The 27,776-nt window shown below is 40.2% G+C and overlaps 1 protein-coding gene across 1 annotated transcript in view; it reads right to left on the bottom strand.

The window, feature by feature from the left end:
- Positions 1–3,522: 3,522 nt before the first annotated feature.
- The window catches only part of ZMAT4 (zinc finger matrin-type 4), a 223,557-nt gene continuing 199,303 nt past the window's right edge, over positions 3,523–27,776 (bottom strand). Inside the window, exons 5-6 of the mRNA XM_077773125.1 lie at positions 4,263–4,490; positions 3,523–3,533 (exon numbers count right to left, since the gene is read on the bottom strand). Coding sequence (XP_077629251.1) covers positions 3,523–3,533; positions 4,263–4,490 — 239 coding nt within the window. The remainder of the gene's footprint in view (positions 3,534–4,262; positions 4,491–27,776) is intronic.

Genomic DNA, 27,776 nt, shown 5'->3' with positions numbered 1-27,776 from the left:
TATAATTTAATAATGTCTCTGCACCAGACATTGTTTAAAGAAATGAATAGCTAAATTGTAGACCAGGAGAACATATTTGCAATGCATATATCTGACAAAGGTTTGTATTGATAATATATGAAAAGCTCCTACCTATTACTCAGTAATAAAAAGACAAACCAACATTTTAAAAAAGTACACAAGACATGAACAGACACCTCCCAAAGGAAGATATACGAATGACCAATAAGCACATTAAAAAAGTGTTTGAGTGGTGCCTGGGTGGCTCAGTTGGTTAAGCGCCTGACTTCAGCTCAGGTCATGATCTCACAATTCATAGGTTCAAGCCCCATGTAGGGCTCTGTGCTGACAGCTAGCTCAGAGCCTGGAGCCTGTTTCAGATTCTGTGTCTCCCTCTCTCACTGACCCTGCCCTGCTTATGCTTTCTCTCTCTCTCAGGAATAAATTAAAAAAAAAAAAAAATTTTTTTTTTTAAAGTGTTTGAGAGGGGTGCCTGGGTGGCTCAGTCAGTTGAGACTTTGACTCTTGATTTCAGCTCAGGTCATGATCTCATGGTTAGTGGATTTGAGTCCCATGTCAGATTCTCTCTCTCTCTCTCTCTTTCATTCTCTCTCTCTAAATAAATAAACCTTTTTAAAAAAGTGTTTGACATCGTTAGTCAACAATGGAAATTCAAAGTAAAGCCATAGTGAAATACTTTTTACACCTACTAGAATGGCTAAAATCTTGAAAACTGACACAAAGAAGTCCTGGTGGGAATATGGAAATTGTATATGTGGCTTTGGGGAATGCAAAATAATGCAGCTACTTCGGAAAATATTTTGACCATTTCTTATATAGTTAAGAACATACCCAACTTTATGACCTAGCAATTCTACTCCTAGGAGTTTACCAAGATAAGTACAACATATGTTAACCAAAAAAAAAAAAAAAAAAAAAAAAAAAGAATGTTCATAAAAACCTTATTTGAAGTAGTATATACACAGTAAAAATCAAGAGGAGAATAGATAAATTGTGGAACATTTGTATAGTAGATACTACTCAGCAATGAAGAGCAAGGGGCTACTCTACTTTATAAGCAACAAATGGATACATTTGAAAAATAATATGCTATGTAAGAGAAGCTAGACACACGCACAAAATACATACATCTGCTCCATTTATATGAAGTTTAAAAATAGGCAAAACTAATTTAGGTGAAAAAATAGGAAAATTGGTTCCCTGGGATTGACTGGGTAGGAGCACAGGGTTTTTTTTTCTCAGCATGGATAAATTATATATCTTGATAGGCTGTGGGTTATATAGGTGTTTGTATTGTCAATATCCCCAGAACTATACAACACTTAATACCTGCATTTCACAGTATATAAAATATATGTCATTTTTAAAAATTAGAAGAAAAAAATCATAAATAATTTCTTGTAAAAATTATTCAGTCAGGATCCTTTTAGAAGTAAAAATTATTATTGGGGTGCCTTGGTGGCTCATCAGTTAAGCATCTATCTGACTCTTGATTTGGGCTTAGGTCATGAACTCATGGTTTATGAGTTCAAGCCCCACATTGAGCTCTGTGCTGATAGCATAGAGACTGAGATTCCCTCTCTCTCTCTCTCTCTCTCCCTCCTTCCCTCCCCGTCCCTCTCTCTTTTCCTCTCTCTTTTTCTCTCTCTCCCCACCCCTCCCTGCTCTCTTGCACTCTTTTCCTTAACATAAATCTAAAAACATTTTTAAAAAAGAAGTAAAAATGATTACCATCTTAAGAATGTAGGCTTTTAGGTGATTAAAAGCTACATTGCTACTTATTCAGCAATGCTTGAGAATCTACTAGTGTCTGTCATTGTTCTAGGCATTTTGAACATGTCAGTGAGCAAAACAGACATAAATATCTTCTTTCAAGTTGCTAACAATCTATAGGAGTAGGGAGGAAGGCAGAAAATCAGGAAAACCTAATAAATAAGTCATTGTTGTAGTGTTTAAAAAACTGAGAAGTTTTATGAAAGAGAGAAAGCTTGAAACAGTGCCTTATTGTGCTCTAGCTGCATGACATCAGTTTTTAAAAAGTTATAGGTATACGCATATTTACTAATTAGTTTTGTCCTTAGTAATTGATTGATAATACATTGGAAGCATTCCAGAAATAAGGGTTTGGAGTGTGTGCCTGTGTGTATGTGTGTGTGCGCGCGTGCGTGTGCATGTGCATGCGTGCGTTTAAAAGTGCTGGTTTATCATCAATGCTTTATTCTTCAAGCTTTTGCAATATTTAATGCCTGAATAAACATATATCAAGATGTCACCTGGGGTGGGTGGAAAGGTTAGTTTCAAGGACATTGTGTTCAATGCTAATCGCCTCATGTGCTACTGAGTCATAGTCACATTGAGTTATCAAGTCAAAGAGCAGCCCTTTTTGTCTTCTGTATAAAAGACAAGCTGCTCAAATGTTACAGAATTCAGACGCCCAAGTCATTAAGACGTGGTTGTACATAAAAGATGCAGCACTGATAATTCAAAATAGACAAGAAGAATGTGCTCTAGAAATAATTCTTCTACAAGTCATAATATCTGGCACAAAACATAAATAAAGCCCTATTTTTCTCCTTCAGTGCCCTGCTGTGAAGAAGCCACCGAGCCAACTTGTTATCTGCCAGTAACAGTGAGTTTCGGGAAGGCCTTCAGCTATGGAGAGACTCTTTCTGTATTTTTTTAACAAGACATAGACTGAGGATACAAGAAATCCCCCACCAAAAAGCAATAGTGTTAACAATTCAAAAGCCTTTGTGACGAAATTATCCAACATTCTGAGACACAAAGCCCCATGTTGTTTTTCTATAGCTAAAAACAAACCCCACATGAAGTGTTTTTAGTGTTTGTTCTTATTTGTCATTCTTAATTACATATCTTGGAAAAACCCATCTCTAATCAAGCTCTATAGATGTACTAATTGACCTCCAATCCTAAATCTATACAGCATTCGAGGATTCTTCCATGGTCATGTGTTTATTTGCCAGCTACAGCTTATGTTTTCCTGTCTCTTTGCCTGTACATTTATGTATCCGCTCACATGGAATGCCTGCTGAAATGCTATCCACATTTCCACTTCCCACTGAAATCCCTTTCCTGGGTGAAGTCTTCCTCAATCAACAAAATCTGAAGTGACCCACCCTCCGCCCTCTTTAAGCTCACACAGTGTGATCTTCAGTCCCACGACTTATCTGCTGTAGAATTGTACCAGGGCATTTCCTGACTACAGCGATCCCGCTTGGAGGCTCACAGCCCAGTTAGGGAGAGAATTGTAGGCTCCATACAAAAAACCCAGTTTAAACACAGATTGCATTCTCAAAATTCTCAAAATTGAACTGCAATCTTTGTTATGAGAGCTTATTATGAACAATGATTCTTGGCCAGCCATCAAACCTCACCTAACCCATACAGCACTTGGAGTACAGTATTAATAGCACCCTTTGCAAAATTATTTTTCTGAGAAAGTGTATCTTCTCAGAGAAAAATATTATATGTGATTCTGTCCTACTTCTTCACTGCCAACAACAGCTGATCAAAAATGTTTAGGTGATCAAAAATGCTTAAATGGTTGTTGATGAAATACTACAAAGTGCCATGAATTGGTAACTGTCTCCTTAAAGAACTCACAGGAATGATCCTCATCCAGTGGTTCCCAAGTCTCCACTCAGAAGCTTCTGGGAGACCCCATGCGAATTTCAAATGTTGCATGCTTTCTGTCACTTGAGGAAACATCTGCCAGGGTGTGGTGGGGAAGCTGGGTATTGGCCATACAGTGGCACATAGAACTGTATTACCTCAGTTTCCTAGATATTTCTATTAAAGGAACTTGGGCTTCTTTAAAGCTATGAAATAGAGTCAACATGTTGCTTTGTTTGGGTTAGATTCGTAAAACACAAAAGTTTAATAAGATAATGCTATTTGTCTTTTTTAGCATCTTCTCTCATACTGCTCATCTACAAAAGCAGTCATTAGCAAAGGTATTTAAAGACAAAGCAGAAGGAGAAAATCTGGCTCATATCTGGGTGGCTTCAATTTGAAAAACAGTCAATAAAAATATGGAAATAACAAAGACTTTGCAACGAAGGAGATTACAAAAACAAAGCTAGTTTTCTGCTCATTTCCTTTGCCTTCTATTCCTTTTAGACGAGCCTAGATTTTTCCTTAGTAATCAATCCAATTTGTGAAGACACGATCTTTCTCTGAAAGCTCAGTTTGGTGGCAGAAATTGAAAGAGTTTCTCTTACCTCTTAGTTCCCCCATATCCAGAGTTGTCCCAAGCTGTTCTAATAAAGCAACTCTTGCCGCATTCTTTTTGTGTTTCTTGCCATCATAATGTTGCTGGGCCATCAGAGGGTTGTTAAACCAGGCTGCACAGAGCCCACAGTACCTGTCTGAATCTCTTCTTTGATAGGGAGATGCGACCACTGGAGCAGCGTCCACCCTCGGAGGCTTAAGTGAGTTCAGGGGTGTTGCTGTGAAAGAAAACAACCAGAGAGAAGCAGAGGCCAGGTTAGTCCATTACCGAGTGCACATGTCTTCAATATCTGAAGATGGAAGAGTCTCATGTTCATTCTAGAGCTCAAAATCCAGAGTTTCCTGAAAGCAGGAAAATTTTTTTTGCCAGCCTTCATTTTTGAGGCTGGGATACAATAGAAAATTCCCAATTTATTGAGATCATATTTCTCACGTTGTTATGCTTAAATCTGATAACTCAGGAGACCATTCCTTAGGAGGAAAGAACGATTTTCAAAAATAAACTCTTGGAGGTAAGGGAGGGATCCATTAAGTCAAAGCCAAACCTGGAGTAAACATTGAACAGCTATGGCTTCAAAGATTCTGAATGAATGAATGAATGAGACATTTGTGTGCTATAACTAGAAATAACCGACACATAAAGGACATGCCCAAGTGATAGAAGCAGATCTTTCAGTTACAAGGATTGTACCAATTGACAAAATCGTGCTCATTTTATTGTCAGTTTCTTCTGTTAACTGTGATAGGTTATTTTCAACACATACCTGCTAAAATTGATGTTGAAAGTATAATATTGGTTTAAAAGACCAAAAGACAAACCCTATAGAGCAGATGTTGCTTATCTAAACTGAAAAGGCATAATATCACTATTTTGAGATTGCACAGCCCTAGCTATTAACTTAACACATTCCATTGTGAGCTTTCAGTTATTTTTGGTCCAGAAATTAAAAAACAACTAACTTGAAGGGGTTTACTAACAGAAAGTAAAACTAACTTTCTTCTGCATTACAACATACAATGTGCTTTCATCCTCCCAATAGCTATGACTTAGATTACTGTCCCATTTATCACCTGATGGACCACACAGATGCCACATGATTTACTGATGGTGACATATCTGGTTATGGCAAAGGCAAGACTCCAAATCAAATCCTTAATTTCCAAGGCCAATGTTCCTTACAATACCTCTAAAGACTCTTCTTATACTTCTTAATAAGTAATTTTATAATAAGCAAACTTAGATATTTTTCTAGACCTCAGTCATCTTTGTTTTACATAGGATTTAATTTAAATTTGGAAAAAGGTTCTAATCCAAATATTTTACAGAAGATATTTAAATTCTCATATGGCCCATTAGTCATAATGCAATACAGCAGTACCTTCTGTTCATTCTTTGCCTCTGTAATGTAGAGTAAACTTGGCAAAACCATGAACATTAGTGTCATTCCAAAGAAAAGCTGAAATCTGGAACCTCAATAATAAGTAAATACTTAATCAACTCCCCAATCTTTCAAATCAGTTTTGTGTGGGCTTTCTTTTCAGAACTAAATAACATTCAAATAAATACTTGCTAAATAACATTTTGATTCAAGGAATGACTGTATGGTGGCAATATCTTGAAAAAATCTTTTCTTCTCTACCCAGAGATATCACCAGATGGAGAAGTTTTAGCTAGCTTGGATGAAACTTAATGGTATTATTTCTATAGGGACTTAGAGAAATAGTACATCTCTTAAAAGCCTTATTACTAGATTCAGTCATATATCACCATGTGAAAATAAAGCTCAAAAGTGGGCCATACCACACCAGCTGCCACCCAGTATCATTCTGTTATGTCTTAGAAATGCTATTAGAAGCTACAAATACTCAGGTGACCTGTGTGTAAAAGGACTTCTACCTACTTTTCAGAAGGAAATTGGATCTCACTTCCAAAGTTTCCTGCAACCCTATCAATTTCTGAGAATTTATATCCATCTATTGTTTTTTATGACAAGGGAAACATATCAAATGTTTCCGATCAGAATGAACGTTGATTCTTGAAGCGTAGCTCACTTTTCTCTAAACTGGGCCCTAAAAAAACATCTGAGTCAATTTCATCTATTGATACCTCTTATACCACTTTCTGGCAGGAGTGTGATGCACAACAAAATATCCATCAAATAAGATAATCTTATCTCTCACACAAGAAAGAAGGTTAACACTGTGTCTGCATTATAGCTTCTCCTCCTTAATGATTCCACTACCCGGTGCACAGCCCCAAAGTTTAATTTTTCTTATGCTCCTATTTCCAACTATCCTCATCAATCCCAAATGAGTTTATATTTCCTGTAAGGGCAAGAAAAGGCAGCAGCATGAAGGGGTGGAAACCGTGTGGGATCAAAGTCAGAAATCAATGTTGGGTTGGATTCCATTACCCCCTTAGCTGTGTCACCTCTGGCAAATCTCTGATGTCTCTGGTTTCCACAAGGGTAAAATTCAGGGTCACCATGTCTTTAAAGCTCATACGGTTTGGATGGAGCAAAATTATACAGGCTTGCTCTCTCTCTGTTATGGCTTTGACTGAATGCCAAATAGCGAGGCTATATGGGAAGAGAGCAATTTCCAGATCATAATGCTAAATCTGTGTGTGAGCATGGGCCATAACACCCATAGTTCTTTGGCAAAAGTATATTATTCTAATAAAATGAATACAAAATAAGGTAAAGATTATGGTTTGGTCTGCAAACATGTTTGTAACAAAACACTCTGGTTGATGTATAGTGCATTTTTATTTAAATTTCATGCTTTATGTTTTTATTCTAATTGCAAGAATATTTAGCTAAATACTGACTTCACCTCCTCTATGTACAACTTAAAACCAAGAGTTCATTCATCAAAACCAGTAGTTTTCAACCTTGGGCGAACATTAGACTTAGCAGGAGCTTTAAAAATCTCTATGTCCAGGCTGTCTCCCAGACCAATTCTGTTCAATTATATCTGAATCTCTGGGTAGGAGCCAGGCGGCGGGATGCTTTCGTGCCCTCCTCCCATACGACCTTGATCCATGTTTCCAAAGTACAGCCAATGTTGAGAACCACTAACACAAATATTGCCAGATTTTATTTGAAAGTGACTATACAAGAGTCTTCCTAGATCTTCACATAAAAGAAAGTGCATACTACACCCCACAACAATAAAGCCAATTACTTTGTAGGCAGTAACTGAAATGCCACATCTTTATCTGTGAGGCAGAAGGATATAATAATTACTTGGCACTTTTTAAAAATACAATTTGTTGTCAAATTGGTTTCCATATAAAACCCAGTGCTCATCCCAACAAGTGCCCTTCTCAGTGCCCATCACCTACTTTCCCCTCTCCCTCAGCCCCCATCAACCCTGTTTGTTTTCAGTATTTAAGAGTCTCCTTTTGGGGCGCCTGGGTGGCTTAGTCGGTTAAGCGTCCGACTTTCGCTTAGGTCATGATCTCGCGGTTCGTGGGTTCGAGCCCCGCGTCGGGCTCTGTGCTGACTGCCAGCTCGGAGCCTGGAGCCTGTTTCAGTCTGTGACTCCCTCTCTCTCTGACCCTCCCCTGCTCACGCTGTCTCTCTCTCTCTCCTAGAAATAAATAAAAACATTTAAAAAAAAAAAAAGAGTCTCCTTTTTTTTTTCTGGAGGGTTTGCTTCCCTCCCTCTCTGTACCTTTTCCCCACCTTCCCCTCCTCCATGGTCTTCTGTTAAATTTCTCAAGATCCACATATGAGTAAAAACATACGGTATCTGTCATTCTCTGATTGGCTTATTTCACTTAGCATAATACCCTCCAGTTCCATCCACATTGCTGCAAATGGGCAGATTTTATTCTTTCTCCTTGTACTTGGCACTTTTTAAGCCCCTAATCAATTTCTCCATTTCACCAAGATGTAAAAGTTTCTCCAAAATAGCAGCTAATGTTATACATTTATATTATAAAAATTAAATAACAATTCTGATCCCTTGTCCCAAGAAGAAACTCATATACACACTGAGCTGCTGAGGTAAAGCACCGCCTAACTTTGACTGGTACCATCCCCGGCCTGGGCCACCATCCCTCTCCTCCTGGCTCAGCACCTGGCCTGTAGGGTGCTGTTCGGTCCCATCTGCTCTGTGAGGCCTTGGAAACCCAAGCAAGTGGTTCTCCCTCCTCTAAACTCAAAGCACTTACTAACCGCACAATTCACTGAACATTTCTTAAACAGCGCATTATAATCTTACTTGTGTGCACATGCATAAGAGAAATTAGATCATAATATGTATATATGTATAAACATACATATATGTTGCAATAGAATTATTAATGTCTCTAAATATGAAGTGCTATCCTAGATGTGCTGAAACATAATACACAGTATACGGACCTAATTACATAGCTAACCTCCTAAAATTTCTGACTCTCACAACACATACAGCCCCCAGTAATTTGAACAGAAGATCAGGAATCTGTAGCCAGTTCAGAGTAACTATAATAAACTCAAGTTGTTCTAATGCTTGAGACAATTAAAAAAGTCAGTCACCAAAACTTGATTTCTAAGGATCCACCTGACCTGAGAGCCATTTTCAATATCCCCTTTATGTCTTGCATAATGTTTGTTAAGGAGCAAGTTCTCAGTAGCTATTTGTAGACTGTTGGCTAAGTTGTCTTGAGTTAATAGTTTAGAATAATATCTCCTATATTTGTTTCTTTCCTGGTAGAATAACCACAGTTGCTCTAAGGACAAAAATATTTTCAGAGCATCCTGTGAGCATCTCTTTTCCCATACTTCCTTACTCTGCAACGTAGCATTGTACACAACCACACTCTCCATGAGTCAGCACCTTGCCTGGTGGCACTCACGCAGTGTATATCCCATGCCTTTTGCTAAATGAACGAATGAATGGATGGATGCTCTTTGCATTAGAAGTGAATAAAGTACCAGTGACCAAGAGTTTCCTTATCTCTTCTAAATTGAATCATTTAGGGCTTGAATGCTGTACCAGTCGATATAAATATAAGTACTAAACAATCACTGGCAAGATTCTGGGTGGGGGTGGGGAGGTGAAAGCTAAATCATAGAAAGGCAACATGTCAAAGTGTAGACACATATCCCAGTCTCCCTATGCCTTCTGGATTCAATTGGATATACAGGAAGTCAGTATTGTATCCAACTTCTGTCTGTTTGCCAAGGTGGCCTGTTTCTATACATTTTAGAGAGTTCAAATTATGCACATCATTCCGGAAATTTTACTTTCAAACAGGAAGCCATTTACTTGGATTCATTTAGCACAGCATCTAAACCCTCACTCCAAGCTTCTGACATCGTACCAACCACCCCAGTTTGCCAAGAACTGAGAAGGTTCCCAGGATGTGGGACTCCCAGTGCTAAAGCAGGGATGCTCCCAGGCAAACAGGAATGAGTTCGTCATCCTAGCTTCTGGGGTCACATCTGGTTTAACATCAACTGGAGAAAGGAATTAATAAAAATTTTGGAAATAACTGCTTGGGAGACCAGAGCAGGTCCCTTTCAACCAACCAGACAGGATCTATCAGTAGATCTCAAAGCTTTACTTAATCAGATCAGCATGTGAGTGTCCTTAGCCAGAGAAGGGGATCACACAGTCAGAGGGAATGGTATTCTTACCTGCCTATCTGCCTTTTGGACCACAGTACATGGTGCACTTCAAGCCCCAAATGTACAGCTTTCACTGGCATCCCCCCCTCTCTCTCCTCTCCTCTGTTCCTCTCCCTTCTCTTCTCCTCCCTCCCCTCCCCTTCTCAGCCGTCTCTCCCTATCTCTCCCCTCCCCTCCCTTCCATCCCTGTCTTTTCCTTTCTCCCCCTTTCATTCATTCTTGATGCTTTCTAGGCTTTAGGATAACAAAACTTAGTCCAGCCTCACAAAGCACTTGGAGGCTATTGAAATAGTTTCAGGAATTCACTTCTTCCAAAGTATGTGGCTTTCTCACCTAATATATTCTTGTCCATAATACTAATTCCTCAGGTTTGTTTGACATTATACAGTTTATTCCATTCTGTCTCTTCCATGTATTTTCTTCTATAAGTCTCCCCCAAATCCTGTTTGACCAATGAGGCAGCTTGAAGTTCAGGGAGATGAGTCAGCTATCACAGGGTCCTCTAGCTAATAAGCAGCGGCAAAGACAAAGGCAAATGCCAGATCTTTTGACTCAAAGACCAGTGCCATAGCTTAGTGCCGACTAGTTTCCAATGATGCTGAGGGAGCAATAGACCAAATAAACAGAACACATTTCCTAGGCTTCAACATCTGTTCTCAGCAGGGATTATCTGGAACTATGCATTTTCCTTAAAACAATGTTTCCAATTCCCAGTGCCTATGATCAACTGCCTTTCTTTTTTCTCTTTTTGTCCTACCCTAAATCAAATTATTGACAGTAAGAATCTTTCTGCAAGTATCACTATTTTGGGGGTGGGGGGATTTGTTTTTGTTTTTGCAAATGCTATTGACAGTTAAATGTCCCCGGGCCTTTCAGTGCTTGGCTGAGGAGACAGCTGTCAGTGTGGATGGACAACTCAGTCTTCCAGCCTCTTCTGCAGGTAAATGCCTCAACTCATGCAAACCAGGCAAAGTCAGGGCTCAACATATATCTCTTTGCATCTCTCCCAGAGGACAGAGCCTCTTGTCTAGACGGTAGATGCTCAAACAACATGATCAATAAAGGAAGAAAAGGACTAATACATTTCAGGCACAACCAGTTGGGTGGATTTCTTGTTTTCTAAACAGCTAATTTTAAATCTTGAATGATTTTGTTAAGCTTTATAGGGTTAAAAACAAGTTAGATGTTTGTATGTGGGGAGAGATTACATAAATTGTGGGCATCCATATTGTGAAATACCATGCAGCAATCAAAAACACGTTTTAGAAAAAAAATTAATATTTAGTGACCCAGAGAAATGCTTGGGATATAATATAAACCAAAGATGTGTTTATATGTAGGATGTAAACCAAATTACTTATCATTAAATTATACACACCCACATATTTAAAACCATATAAAGACTAGAAGGCTATAAATCAAGATCTTAGCAGTGGTTATTTCTCAGTTGCAGATTATGGTGATTTGTTTTATACTAGCGGATATACACTCCTTGATGCAGAGGGAAAACATTTTTATTTTACAACTTACATATAGGCCACATTTCATGCTAACGTGTTTTAGTACAAAGTGGAGAAAACACTGCTTAGGGGACGCGTGGAGCCACAACCAGGTCTTAAATCACAGAAGATTTTATTTGTGGTGATTTATTTATTAATTTATTGTTGATTTGGGGGAAAACAGGTTGGGAGAAAGCTGGCTTTGTCAGAATATGATGTAAAGGCCCCAGCTTCCCCTATTTCTCCAAAAGATACAGGGGAAAGCCTTTTTCCCACTGTATGGCAGATCCCCAAAATCATTCTCAGTATTTAGATAAAATGAAGAAACTCTCTTCCTTTTCATATGATATGTTTAGAAGTGAGCTCCTCTACCCAAGGCTGGATGATAGGAAAAGCCATGTGCTATCTCTTGTATGCCATGAATGAAATTAAAGAACACTGTAAAACATTTCATGTTCCAAAATACATGCCATTAAACATTTCCCGAGAAGTAATAAAGGCGAGGGGGGCTTATCAGAACCATCATTCCAATTCAATTTTGTATCAAAACTCTAATTATAATCAGCCTATTAACAGGAACTGCTTCCTCACCCACACTACATTCATATATCATCAGTCTTCATTATTATAGTATTCATAGATCATTGATTTTCATTAATATTGAATAATTCCCTCTAGTTTCAGTCACTGATTGGGTTCTAAATATCTTAAGTACGCCTGTTTCCTGCAGAAACCTAATCTTCGAAAACAAGCCATTAAACAGAACTTTAGAGGAGATGAAAGTCCTTTTATAATTTTTTCATGTTGTTTGACAAAAGAATCCTAAGGCTGTGATACACCACATTCTTCCATATGTTGAAAACAAAGCAATGGAATGTAGGCCTCGTGAGGGCAGGATCTTTATCTCTTTCGTCTGCCACTATACCCCCTGTCCCCAGAACCAGGTGGGGCACATAGTATGTATTAAATAAACCCTTGTTGAATAAGGGCAGCAGTTTATTCCCATAAAGCTATCTGTGTGAGAGAAGGAAATTTACTTTAGGAATTCTGCTAGTAGGAAGGCATTCTTTCAGTCCGGATTGATCTTACAAACACCTGATGCATTGTAGGTATAATGCATTCACAGCGTTTGGTCCTAGATACTCTTCAGTGAAGGTGCTTTACTTCTTCTGAGTTCAGCATCAAAATATTCACTTATGGTCACAGTTCCCAAACTTTGTGCCGAGGTGCCCTGGGATGATGCAGTCAACATCATGGAAAACCATAGGATTATTTAAAATTCTGAGAAAAGCATAGAGATATCCATTAGACACCGTGGCAACCACTCTCCTGAGGAAGTTCAGTCTCAACATTAGATGCTACCATCCTTTGAATAACTTCATATTCCTGCGAACCTGGATTTTTGGAGGCTGCTGTCTACCTCCAATCCACCTCGCCAACCATTGAGAAGCAGGAAACAAAAGTGACAGTGTCCACTAATCCAAAGATTTGAGAAGCTATGCCGTGTCCAATGCGCAAACGCATCCATGACCAAATGTGATTATTTAAGGATGAAATGCAGATATTAAGTTTTCCTTCAATACGTGTTGGCTGAATTATTAGGACATAAATATTTATTAAGTTGTTTGGACACAAGGAGTTATGACATCACCCTACTACACACTTTGCTTATTGCTTACAAGAATCAATGGCCTGCTAACTGGACAGTGCCGGAAATGCCTTTCCTTATGAACCCAAGACAGGTGGAGTCCCAGAGGGCAGAGTGGCTTTCCTTTATGGAGATTCATTGATGCACTGGCACCCCTATGCCTGGGCCAGCAGCTGCCATCTTAAAGGGGGGAGTCAGCATCACTCAGATCCCAGGCAGTGTTGCCAGAGGCTGGAGACTGGTAAGCTGACCCCAGGGGATGGGTCCTAGCTCCTATCCTTTCATTCTGCTGCCGTTATCCCTGGCTTCCCTTAATCCATACCCCCTGCTTATGGATGGGAATGATTTACTGATCCAGCAGCATCAGCTATTCAACTAGAGAGCCAGCTTCCTGGATCATTTCTTATGTCCTATGAATATTTATGGAGGATTCAAAGATGAGAAAAGTGACTGGTGCCAGAAGCACAGCACAGATAAAGTATAGGCTAAGTTCAGAGGTAGACACAAAGAGAGGGCAGCCTTCTGGTATGGGCTGAAGGAAGGTGAGCCCTTAGAAATAATTTTAGAGAAGTTAATACCGGTAGTTCCCTGAAGAGAATGTGTGTATCTATTTTTCACCCTCAACTAGCATGCTTCCCCCAATCAGGTTTCTCCACTCCACCTCTGTGTTGAGTGACCTTAAGTCTATATACCCTAAACGTCCCATTAAAATTTCACAGTTTGCAAGTTAGGAAAATTGCCTCTACTTCATATTTAAAACTAACTGAATATGAATATTAGCTATGCATATAATTTTGCATGTATTTCTTTGGATTTAATCTAGAAATACAGCACTTTTATTAACTGCCACTTGTAAACTGCTACATCTGAAGGTTTGATGCCATTCAGCTCGATCCGACCTCAAAGCAACCCTAGAACTTCTTGAGGTCTTCTGAGACAGATGGAGACACTCTGCTCTTTCATGTTAGGTATTCCCAGTGCTTGGATCAAGAGAATCCAGAGCATCAAATGCTAACGCAAGAAGGTCCTCCAATCCCTACAAGTTTAAAGACCATTGCCTTATACCACCGCTTCTGATATTGAGGAATGAAGTTGGTGGGCAGAGGATGATTGCAAATAAGGAAGAGGTTTTAGGCTAGATAAGACTTTGTGAATCAATGCTAGAAAATCCTTAGGTTAATTTAGTCTCTGGGGGAACAGAGGCCAAGCCAGAGCCTGAATTATTTAGATGTAGCATCCATAATCATTCATTTAACTATGGCTCGATCACAAATTGCATACTTCATTGTTGCCATGCAGACACGGTTAAAAGGGAGTGCGCGCGAGAGAATATAAATGATTTCTATTGAAGAATTTTTAGAACAAGGGTGCCATTAACAGCAAATGAAGGTGATGGCTGCTTCAAATTTGCAACTTCAAGAGTGTTCCACAGACCAAGATCATCCACATCACCTGGCAGTTTATTGGAGATGAAAATCTCAAGCCCCAGCCTGGACCACTAGATGAGAATTCACCTTTAGGAGAGCTTAGGGTGATTGATATGCAAACTAAATTTGGAAAGCCCTGGGTTAGGATCAGGGGTTCTCAGCCCTGGTAAGGGTTAGATGCACCTGTGAGACTGAACACTTATGGACTCTAGGCCCCACTCCAGGACAATTATATCAGAATCCCTGAGGGTGGGGCTGAGCAACATCTGGTTTTAAAGTTTTACAGGTGCTTCTAGTGTGCAGACAGGGTTGGGAAGCATCCGACTGGAGGGAGAGCATTGGGCATGGGCCTCACTTTCACTTCAATCTTACAAGACACCTGTATTTTCATGTTTCATTCATTCTACTCTGTGCATTGGCACCAACTTCCACATTAACATACAACACCACCTCAGCCCTCATGCAACTTGAAATCTGGAATAGAAATACTTTTTTTAAATTTTTTTTAATGTTTATTTTATTTTTGAGAAAGAGAGACAGAGCACAAGGAGGGGAAGGGCAGAGAGAGAAGGAGGCACAAAATCCGAAGCAGGCTACAGGCTGTGAGCGGTCAGCATGGAGCCTGATGTGGGGCTTGAACTCATGAGCCGTGAGATCATGACCTGGGCCCAAGTCAGATGCTTAGCCAACTGAGCCACCTGGATGCCCCTGGAATAGAAATACTTTTAATTAACTCACAGAATTATTGTCTTAAGTTGCACTAATTCAGAAGCCCATTTATTTAAAAAAAAATCATAAGGGGTAACAGATATAGAGAGAATGAAGGTTTTGAACTAAAATCAAACTAGATTTACATGGACATTCAGGATCGAGTTACTTGAACTATAGTGAGCATATTTCCTAAAATAAAATGGGGCTAATAGTTCAAACTCATATCTTTGTTGTGTTGCTCGATAAAAGTTAGTTCCCAGACATCCTGGCCACAGAGAAAATAAAGACTGGAAGCCAGATCTCCTAATTCCTACTCCATGTTTTCCCATGTCCTGCACTGACATCAGTTCTGCCAGACAGACACAGAAGCTGCCCTCACAGAGACTGGGAATGTGGTGAGCATGAAACAAGGGAGTGTTTGGAAAGAGGAAGTTAGAAATCTCACTTACTGGTCATGAGAGGTTCATGTATCTGGTCATAAGTTTATAGTTACCACAGCAATCTAAGATCCTTTCAAAGCCATCTGGGATGGATTGTAGATTGCCAGGAAGTGTAGGGAAGAGCCAGAGAGGTGGCTTAAGGGAGAAATGTGTATGAGTAATGGTTAAATGATGGGAGATTACTTAGCCAGAAGACGAGAAACCAAAGCATTACTTAATAACACTTGAGACACACAGAGGATTATGGAATTTAGGCTAATGGCCAGCTGTTCTTCCAAAGCTGCTAATAAGGAAAAGCAAACTAAGCCTGAACAGTAGGCCTTTAGAAGACAAAGAGTTTAAGGGAACATGATGCATGATATTAAGACACTGTCCCTGGGGTGGGTAGCTGAAGAAGGTTTGTAGAACGAGAGCATTATTAATACCCAGAGGTGAAAGGGAGAACATTTAAACCGTGCCAGATGATGGGACTTAAGCCTTAAAGGGAATCTTGATGGAAACAGAGAGATGGATAAGATGGTAACTCAGAATTCTGTGAATTTCTAGGTATAACTCACTCTCCATCCTAGGCACTGGATGAAATAACATTTCTTAAGGCAAAACTCTTGAATCTAAATCATCAGGGGTAAGCAGACATATGCACATCTTTCTTAATCATTTTGACTAAAAATGATCTCCCTTTTGTGTTAATAAAGCGCAAGTAAAATATTCCCATATATGCCAGAGTTAGTTCTTGCCTCCCCTGTCCAGCAGCAATCTTGATAGATGAGTTTTACTAACTGAAAATGAAGGGTCCAGGTATTAAGATTTCATCAGCTCTGTTGGCTGAAAAGCAAAATGAAGATGATAATCATTAGCAGTTTACACTAATCAAGATATAATTACAGTGAGAATTCATAAATGCACCTTCAACCCCAGTCTCCTGCTTCTTGGTTGTGAAACCCCAACAGGTGGGTAACAACCACCATGCCTATGAATGACTGAGGACTCTCAGTTGTCAGGATTCTTCCCAAAACTCCCAGACCATTTCTTTAGCCAGTATCTCCCACAATAAGGTACAATTCATGATACCTCAAAGTGGTCAAAGTCCTCTTGAAAACCTAGATGGATTCATAGTTAAAGTCATAGACTCAATGACGGGTGTGCTCAGCAGACAATTAGTCGGAAATCCACACAAGGGAAGCAGCTTCTCTGAAGGCTGAGAGTAAAGTAAGAAAACACAAATGTCATCTTTCTAAGCCTTCAGGTAAGTAAACTGGCTTGGTGTCTGTGTCACAGAAGTTAGATAGCAGAGAAACCTACTGAGAAATTAGCTGATTGTCTCATTTTCCTATGGACTCACTTCATAAAATTGAAAGGTGTTTCCCACTTCATTCCAAAATGAGGCCATAGCCTTGAAGTCTGGTGTTTCCCATTCCCAGGATGGACTGAACAAAGGCACATTGGGCTATCTGAAGAATAAGGGGGTCTGTGTGTCAGAGAAGTGTGTGCTTAATATCAGGAAAGGAACTGGCATGTTACAGGTGAGGGAAAAAGAGGTTGCAGGTATAGATAGAGACATGGGCATCTTAAAAGCAGTGTGTCTCAGGTGGCAGGACATCCCCCAGAAATGTCCATAATGGAGCTTTGGCCTTCGTTTCCATAAACATCGCTTGGCACAAAGAGATGAAACCATCGGTGGAAGTCACTGACCTGAAGGAATATGTCAGCCTGAGAGGGAGACAGGAAAGTGAGATCCACTTCTGAGGAAGCCCCAGGACTTCACCTACAGCCTGTGGCCCAGGACACAACAACATCCTGGGTGACCATAAAGTAGCCAGAGCCCACAGGCTGAGAGATTTCTTCAAGGGTGCCCACGTCCCTTAAGGGCCTTGTGTGGCCCTAAAGAGTACCCCAAAGAATGACCAAGACTGGTCTTCTAACCTGTCTTTAGGGCTAGAGGATAGAAGTAATTTACACTGATTTTTAAAATGTAAAGAAATATGGGGCGCCTGGGTGGTTGAGTCGGTTAAGTGTCTGACTTCGGTTCAGGTCATGATCTCAAGGTTTATGGGTTCAAGCCCCATGTCGGGCTCTGTACTGACAGCTTGGAGCCTGGAGCCTGGTTGGGATTCTGTGTCTCTCTCTCTGCTCCTCCCCCATTTATTCTCTGTCTCTGTCTCTCAAAAATAAATAAATGTTAAAAAATTAAATAATAAATAAAATGTAAAGAAATATGATATTTGTTGTATTCAAGGGCTATCCATTAATTTGTACATATTAAATCTGATTATTAAACCAATCTGAGCATTACACAAGACTTTGGAGGCTGATATTTAAAATATACAGATATTTCAAAGGATGAGAATACAGTCGGGGACACTTATTACCAATTATTTTACATAAGGTGCTGCTTTACAAGTGCCTTCTCAATTTCATAGACTAGACAGTTTTAGGGTTCTTATCTTTAATAGTTGATTTAAGAGTATAGTTGACAGAAAAATCTCTCACTCAGAGTTTTTTTTCTGAATGGTAATGCATTCTGTGTATGGATTCCAAGCACTGACCGCATCTCCTATTGACAGTTTTCAGCATCAGCACGGGAAACTGACAATTTTATTGTTCTACTCTATTCCTTCATAAAAATGTGTTAAGGAACACTTTCTGGAACAAAGATATAACCACATCATAAAAGCTGCTGAAACCATCAAATGTCTTATACCACTATTTGATCATCCAAAAAAGAAAAGCGAGTTTATGCTGTTTAAAAGGATTTGTGAAAATCACCTAGGCAGTAGTCTCATTGTTAAAATCTTTAATTCCATCCAATCTTTGATCTTTTGTTTCTTTGGTCATCAAATATAAAATCAAAAGACAATAGGCTTGATCTAATCATTCCTCCAAGTGGCTTGGCATTCGGTGTATAAAAACCGTGGCCAAAAGAATTTAGCTTGCTTCACACTGCTTATGCATTTAAACCCTATTTGCTGTACAACAGTCAGTGATCTGGACTGGTACGTTTTCTCCCGACAGAGTGACGTCATGGAAAGATTACTGCCAAACAAAAGAAGGCCCTTTGCCAAAAACCTGTTATATCACCCTGGGCAAATATCTTTCCTTCTCTAGGCCTGTTTCCTCATCAGGAAAGTGACACGGTTGAAATAATGATGGGTAAGCACCTTCCAGGTCTGCAATTCTATGAATCGCTTACTTGTTGCATTTATAAGAATTAGAAAAGCCAAAGACATCATCAGAGCAAATGCATTGATCTACAGATGACATCTTAGAACCTGCTAGCTTTTCCAATTTAAAAGAAAATGCTCTGCTATGAAGATCTGCTGGTTTGACAAAGTATTGTTTGCATCTATTAAAACAAGTATCTAGATGGCTATGCTGGCAAACCAAATAACCTGATTCAGATGAGAGAACTGCTGCAGTGTATAAAATCTTATATGCAAATATGAGGTGCTGATTGAACCTGGAGTGCATATATTATTTAAAATTTGAATTTATGTAACTTACAAACAGATCCAGAATACCCTGATCTTTATTCATTCAACAGAGAACTCAAATAAGCAATTCCGTGTCTGGCATAGAAATTTATGGAAAAGTTCTGAAGCTCTGTCTCACTAATTTTCCACAGGAAATAAGGAAGGGAAAGCGAGAACCAACGAGATTGCAGAAGAGGAATATATGATAAACACACTTACACACAAACAAGCAGAGTGGACGAGATCATTGCTTATCTGTTCCTTTTCCCACATTGCTCACTGTTCCTACAAATGAGAAATACTTGACTTAAAGTTTAGAAACATATCTTTGTGGCCATGCTGCTTCCGATCATCTTAGTGAGAGCCTTAGAGTTTGAATTGTGCTGTTCATTAGGGGAACAAAAATCTGAAGATAATTTTATGAAACATTACTTATCACCACCTAGAGATGAAGGTCCTGAAACATGGAATCAGAGGTCCTGAGTTCAAGCTCCAGTTACATTATTTTACTACGCAACGTCAAGCAAGTCACTGTACCCTCAGTCTTACTTCCCTCTTTGGTAAAATGGAGATAGTGATACTTTAGAATTCATGCTTTTTATGATGAGTAAATAAAACAATGAGTGTGATGTTTCTGATAGAATGTCTTTAATATTATCAGTGATGATCTTTCTATTTATTTACTTTCTTTCTTTCTTTTTTGTTTTTTTACATTTTAGAGAAAGAGTGTAAAGATGCAAGAGGGGGAGGGAGGCAGAGAGAGAGAGAGGGAGAGAGAATCTCTAGCAGGTCCCTCGCTCAGCACAGAGCCCAATGCAGGGCTCAACCCCATGACCATGAGACCATGACCCAAGCTGAAATCAAGAGTCGGACACTTAACCAACTGAGACATCCAGGCACCCCTATGATCATCTATTTTATCATTAATTTAGATTCTGCCCTATGAACTACAGCTTTACTGCACATTAGGATCTTTAAAATACACATTTTTATTCAGTTTTGTATGATGAACAGACCTTTTGAAATTTTTAATATAAATATAATGAATATAAGTTTTGATATAGTCAATTCTTGTTATTCACAGTTAGTTATATTCTTCAAACAGTCCCCAAGAACATTGAATTAGCAAAGACCAAATCATTGATCCTTAGGGTGAATTCAGAGTTAGGTTCCTGTGAACATTTAGTCACATTTTGACCAACTGATCAACATAGATCCTTGCTTTATAAGTGCTTCTGTTTAAAGACACCTTATTTAATATATATTTTTGATTCATTAACATGTAACTCAAAGCCAACAAGATACAACTCATGCCTAAACTAAGCTAAGCTAAGTGCATGTGTTTTTGCCATAAGTCACATCCCAGCCTTCTTGCATTTAGAAACACCAGACAGCACTCCAGCACTACCCTTGGGGGGCATTTTAAATGATAAAGTCACCAACCAAACCCACAGAAATGTGTAAAACCTGGCACTAAATAGATTGCAAAAGAAGACATTTCTTTGCAGTATGAAATTTGAAACAAAAGGCCAAGTATTGCCTTGTTCACCCTCAGCTAAGAGCATGCCCATGGGACAACTCAAATTTTTCACCATTTTACACATATCTACAAACAACCATTAATGTGCCATGAGTGTTGATTTTGTTGTTGCCAATAAGTCTTAGTGAGTAGGTAAATTCACAAATTCAGAATTTGCAAAAAATGAATATCGACTGTGTGTGTGCATGTTTGTGTGTATTCCTACCTACACATATTTACATACAATAATGTACTCATTCAACACTTACTGGTGTGGCAGACACCATATTAAGTTTTACATATACCTTCGCCTTTATTATAATAATACTGGTATGTAAGTATTACCATCATCTTTCCAATATGAAATAGAGGGCTGGAGAATTAAAATATCTCACAAAAGTTCACACAGGTATACCCAGATTGTAAAACTGAGTCTGACTTCAGAGCCTTTATTTATATGCTATTTAAAAGGATTTGTGAAAAACACCTAGGCAGTAGTCTCATTGTTAAAATACAATACTCTGTATTTCACCTATCTTTACCGGGAGAAAAGAACTTTCTTTAAATGAAGCAAGTGGATGGGCAAGACACTTCCTACAAAGTTGGAAAAACACTGCCTTTGATGATTTTATTTAACTGAAATTTAAATAACCAAGGTAACTTACTTTGAAAACAAAGCTATAGAAATTTAAATGCCTATCATTGTTCTCATGTACGCTTCCAATTTCCACTCATCCAAAAAGTATTTACTAAATGCCTACTGTGTGCCAGGAAGTGATCTACATGCACTTGTCATCAGAGCCATTATGCTGTAATGCCTCTGGAGCACACATCAGAACTGTTCTCTATCAATCTTCTCCTGTTGTTAAGATGTGCACACATTACAGCAACTTCAAACTCTTAACGGTCAAAAATGAAAGAAAGTTTACTGCTAAGTCTGATGCCATTTCCTGTCAAACCAATGATGTCTGAGAATTACATAAAAGAGAGTGCTCAATATCCATTTTTGCTAAGAATGATAGATGTATTCATAAAAACTTATATGTGAAACAGTAACTTTAAAGGACAATAAATCAACCAGGATAGATTAGGCTCTTCTGCAATAACAAACAACCCCAAGGTATCACAATAAAGGTATCTTTCTTGTTCTTGAAAAGTCTAATGTAGGTTGAATGGCTCTCCTCTGTCTTGTAGGCTGGTCTTAAAGTAACGCACGCTACATCTACACATGATCAATTCAAAGTCTGGCGAATGTAGGAAGCAAATGGATTTTGGATGACTAACGTGTCTGCCACAAACAGAAATTAATTTTCTTGTTAATCCTAAATACGATACCTAACTATTGAGATTATGGATAATCTTAAAATTTCACTTTGATTAATGGTAGATGGTGGGGAATACTTGTTTAAAGCATCTTTTCTTCTTTTTCTATGCTTCAGATTTCTACTACACGATTCATATTCTCTTGAAAAAAAATTTTAAGAACAGTTAAATTATGTCTTCTTTAGAATTTTGAGTAAAGACACAGTTCTTATGTATCTTGTTTGTATGGGTTTCTCATGAGAAGAGGGGGGGAAAACACTAGCTAGTGAGCATAATATTAGGACCTGTGACCTTAGTCATGTGCCATCATTTAAAAGAAGTTGGCTTGGGTAAGGCATTAAATAGAGCCCCCTCCCCCCACTTCAAATTCACGTCCACACAGAATTTCAGAATGTGAACTTATTTGGAAACCAGGTCTTTGCAGATGTCTTTAGTTATGCTGAGAGCAGGTCATAGTGAATGAGGGTGGGTCTTACTGCTGTCTCTAAAAAAAAGGAAGGCACAGAGACATACCAGGAGGATGGGCATACGAGATTGGAGCCACAAAGTTAGAATGCCACGGGAAGCCAGCGGCCACCAGAAGGTAGGAGGAGGCAAGGAAAGATGCCTCCCTAGAGCCTTCAGAGGGAGCACAGCCCTGCCCCCGTGTTGATCTTGAACTTTCAGCCTCTACAACTATAACAATAATTTCTGTTATTTTAAGCTCCCCAGCGTATTGCTGTAGAAGCTTAGGAAACTAATATAGGTTGGATCATAGATTTCAAATAAGCACTAAAAACCTGGAGTTACAAACATATTAAGATTTTGGCAAAATCTAGGTAATATTCATCTGTTTAGTTTTCATAAATTTCTTAGAATTTTAGACCTAGTGGAGACGTTGGCTGTCACTCAATTCTTACAGCTTCTCTGGAGAACTTTCTTGCTCTCAATAAAGGGAAGGCTCTGGGTTTTCCTCATTCTCAGTTCTCGGGGTATCCCCAGGGTAGAGCTCTCAAACATCCCTCTGCCCTCAGTCACATCTCTCCATTGATCCCTGTTCCAGGGCCTCCCCTGCTCCTCACAGGTGTACAGCCCAGGAAAATGCTTGCATTTTATGTATAAACCCACACCAGCCCCATTCTCTCCGTGCTACCTCTTCCTCGAGATCATTCACTGTCAGGATCAGAGGTCAGCAAACCTTTTACAGAAAGGACCATGTAGCAAATATTTTAGGCTTTGTGGACCATATGGCTCCTGTCACAACTATTCAGCTCTGCCAGTATAGCCCTCAAATGGTCTTGACTGAATTTAAGTGAATGTGTGTGGTAGTGTCCCAATAAAACTTTATTTATGGACACTGAAATATGACTTTTATATATTTCCCGTGTCACAAAATATTCTTTTGATTTTTTGTTTATTTATTTTTTTTAATATATATATTTTTTTTATTTCTAGGAGAGAGAGAGACAGCATGAGCAGGGGAGGGTCAGAGAGAGAGGGAGATACAGACTCTGAAATAGGCTCCAGGCTCTGAGCTGGCAGTCAGCACAGAGCCCGAAGCGGGGCTCGAACCCACAAACCGAGAGATCATGACCTAAGCGAAAGTCGGACGCTTAACCGACTAAGCCACCCAGGCGCCCCCTTTTGATTTTTTAAAAACCATTTACAAACAAACATTTTTTGGCTGGCAGATCATACAATAAGCAGCAGGTCAGATTTGGTCCTCAGGCCAAAGTTTGCTAATTCCTGATCTAGATCAGTGGTTCCTGACTGGAGTCAGTTTTGCCGCCTAGGAAGCACTTGGCAATATCTGGAGACATTTTCTTATTGTCACAACAAGTGGGGTCTTCTGGAGTCTATTGGATAGAGGCCAAGGATGCTGCTAAACAGAACAGCCCCTCCTCCAAGTGAGAAGGTTGATATTGCTGAGTGAGAAACCCCAGTCTAGAAAAAGGATTCTTTTGAGGAACTGAGATCCTTCCCTAACAGTCCCCACTGGTTAGATGGCTATTAACACCATATTTAAGGACTCTTATCATACCTTCCTCTCAGACACCTCCAACCACAATTAATTTAACCTCTCTTCAATATCCTATTGTGTTTGTAGACATTCATACTGTGTCATTTATTGTTTTCCAGTGCCTGTGTTCCCTCCTACTACACGGAGAGCCTCCGGAGGGCAAAGGGGTGTCTTATTCACTTTCTTATTCCCAAGACACAAGATGTTTGTTGAGAGGAACTAAGCTAAGAAAATAATGAAACAAAATCTCCATGTTATGGGGATTCTGAGTGGCCCAGTCGGTTAAGCATCCAATTCTTGATTTCAGGTCAGGTCATGATCTTTCGTTTCATGGGTTTGAGGTGCAGAGCCTGCTTGGGATTCTCTCTCTCTCTCCCTCTCTCTCTGCCCCTCCATGCATGTTCTCTCTCTCTCAAAATAAATGAATAAACTTAAAACAAAAAGCCCATGTTATGAATTCTCTTATAGCAGATACTCAATGAGAGAATTTCAACTTTTGATGGAGAAATTACTTCTATCCCTTAGGGTGGACATTTTCTGTCTGAGGATGCCAGCTTCGCTGGGTAAGTCAATCACCAACAGAAGGCACCATGCGCCATGCAGTATGAACTACCTTTGGCCAGAAAGCCTAGTGGGACTGAAACTGAATGAACCTCTATTCAATGAGAAGCTCCACCGAGAGCCAGCTAGGACTTCCTACAGCCACTTCTTGAGGCATCAGTGACAAATCCACAAGCATCTGTTGAGCTCAGTGTCAGAAGCTGCATTGCCTTACATGAGGCGAAGGCAACCTAGGCCACAGACAATAATGGATCTGGCAGAATCACCCAGCCCTGAGTTTGCTCTTCCTGCTCCCATCTGACATGTCTGATGCCCCTTGGATTCCCAACTCAGCTTTTCCCCCCACTTCCTGATCTTCTCTCATCCTTACCTTGAGATCTTCAGGGCTCACAGCTCATATCTGCCCCCACCCCCAGCCTCTGCACTGGCTGTGCTTCTTTTTAATACCCCTGCTGTCAGCTAGTCTACACCTTCCAGCCAGGTCAACACCTTTTAATAGCTCTCTCCTAGTACACATCCAAAGCCCCCGGCACACAATCCAAGGCCTCAATGGCCAGCCTTTTGGGGATTCACACTGTTTCTCCCATCCTCCAACTTAACCTCTGTTCAAATCTGGTCTCCTGCTCACTTCTATTAGCTCTACTCTTCCTCCTGTCTGTCCAGTCACACTGGATTGTTTCATTTGGCAGATTTCTGTGGCTGTTTTGATTCTTCTTTTCCCACAGGTTTCTGTGACCTTGTACCCCAGCCCATACGTCTATGCTTGTCCTTGTCCTCAAGCAGGGACTGAACAGCAGGTTACATTTTTCTGTCACTCTCCATCATGGGGAAGAACATGGCAGGCAAGCTTGTACACGGGAATGTGGCAGAATTCAGAATAAGTGTGGAGACGTGGTTCCTCTCCGAAGAGTGCTTATAGACCAATGGGTAAAGAAAATTCACCCACGGATACAGCCTTGGATAATGGACAATAAGATATTTTAAGTGCAAAATTATATGGCACAGAGTTCAGAGAAGAGTAAATAAAAATAGCTTTATTTCCTCAGTGGACAGAGCTAAGATTGGTTGAGCACTTTGTGATAAGCACTTTGCGTCTATTAATCAACTTGTATAATTATCACGGAAAACCCTTGATATAAGTAATAGCATTATACCCACTATACATATCGGGAAAAGGAGGCTAAGGCAAGTGAAGTCCGCTGCTAATAAAGGATGGGGCCCAGATATGTCTGACTTCAAAGCCCATGCCACACTCATTGTGATTGCCAGCAGCCACGATAGACTTCAGACTGCATGAGACCTGCACTGATGCTTGGAAGATGAAAGTATTGAGTTCCACAACAGGTAGAGGGAAAAGGGCATCTTGGTTATAGGATGGGAAGGCACAGTGGGCTGATGCTGCAGGAGACCTGTTTGGCATGTGTGTAGAGAAGACAGAAGAAATGAGGTTGGAGGTATAGAAAAGCTAACTTGTACAGGCTCCTGCACTCTAGGAAAAGAAGTTCACCTTGACATCATGGGAAATAGACCAGACATTTTGCACAATATAGTATTAAGTTGTGTTTGGGGAATCGACTCAGATAAAAGACAGACCTTTTTTGTCCCTAAGGCAAGCTCCGGACAAGAGTTATGTGAGTGCTGTCTACATTGCGCTTGAGGTTCCTCAAGATGGATATGTGAGAGGCATATAAAGAAGTGCCTTCTTTGGCCAAGTATTTACTTAGATCAGTATCTATCCTGTGGTCACGGTAACAAATTATCATAAATTTAGTGGCTTACAACAACATTTTTATATTGTCATTCTAGAGGTCAGAAATCTTAATTCCACAGGCAACCTTAATTTCTCCTTGCTGTGTAACACATATACATAGGTTCTGGGGATTGGGGCATGGACATCTTTGGAAGCCACTGTCTAGTCTCCCACAGTCAGTGATCTTGCCCTGGGGACCCTATCACTGGCAAATCTGCATCTAACATACCCTTGTAGGCACCCAGGCAGCCACGTGGGAAAAACCACAGTGAAGAGCACAGGATCCCCGAATGAAGCTGTCAGGCAACGCATGGCTCTGTCTGGTTACTCATCCTCCTCACTCTGTTGGAAGTGTTCACTGTCACCCACAGACTCAGCTCCCTGTGAGGGGCCTCCAGGGCCAGATCCCAGCCTTACCTATGCAGAATTAAAGCAGCAGCAGCCTGACCTCTGAGGTTTGGCATCAGTTTCCAGCCCTTTATCACTTTACATTTCTGTTCTTCCACATTTCTGAGATCTACGCCCTCTTGGGGCCCTCATTGGGGTTTCGGGTTCATTCTTTTATCCTCTAGAGATCTTGAGTTCTCATCTTGAAAACGATTTACTATTGTATCTACTTGCTAGTTGACAGTTCCAGATCCAGGGTCCTGCTCTCAGCTTAGTGATGGGGTCTCTCTCCTCCCTTAATGCCCAGGAGTCTCCTCAGCTCCATGGCCAGGCGTGCCCCCCACCCCCAATGCCCACCAGCACTGTTTCACTCCAGTGGGCAGCTTCAGCACCAGGACCCGCTTCAGTTCATGGAACTCATCCCAGAAAGACTTGCCTCCAAGGAGACACACAAAATGTCTCCTTGTGCAACTCCCAAGGTAGTATTTCAACAACCCCATGTTGACCAGGAAGTCAGAGTCTTTGGCAGAAGAAAGGAGTTGGGCTGCACCCCCATCGACTTATTTACCACACGTTCACCTTTTACTTTCCAAATCTATTATTTGCTCTCTAAAGGGCCAATGAGGTAAACATATCCGGTGTTAGATTTAAATGACAGATGAGACCACACAGCACCTTAGGCAGAGCTAGGGCCTGGGCTCCTGTCTCCTGACTCCCAGGCCAGCATTCTTTCTGCCTATCAGCTCACCGGGTCAAGCCTGCAGGTGACATCAGGCTGAGAATCCAGTTGGAAGGGTTTTAAGTGTCACCTAGGCTGATGTCCTGGGCTGGACCCCTCTCAGGAAATGCCCAGAGAGTATCAGCCAGCTTCTACTTCAGTGCCCCTCCCCAACCCCTGGCCACCCACCCCACGAGAGTCTGACGTTAGCTCCAAGGCCTGTTAGTCTGGGGGGGCAGCGTACGCAGCATACCTGAGCAGGGCGCTGCCATCTCTGGCCCTCGGACTCGGTTGGTTGGGTTTCCTTTTGGTTTCCTTACAGAAATTTAGTATCTCTGAATTTTACGAATCTTTTTCTTCTCTTGAGCTCAGCTCTAACTCCTTAATTTTCTACCTACTCATTGGGTACATTTGTTGCATCCAAGCAC

The sequence above is a fragment of the Crocuta crocuta genome, unplaced genomic scaffold (genome assembly GCF_008692635.1).
Source record: "Crocuta crocuta isolate KB4526 unplaced genomic scaffold, BGI_CrCroc_1.0 scaffold177, whole genome shotgun sequence".
NCBI classification, from domain to species: domain Eukaryota; kingdom Metazoa; phylum Chordata; class Mammalia; order Carnivora; family Hyaenidae; genus Crocuta; species Crocuta crocuta.
The sequence above is the reverse complement of the archived record's forward strand: the minus strand, read 5'-3'. Positions and strand labels throughout refer to the sequence as shown.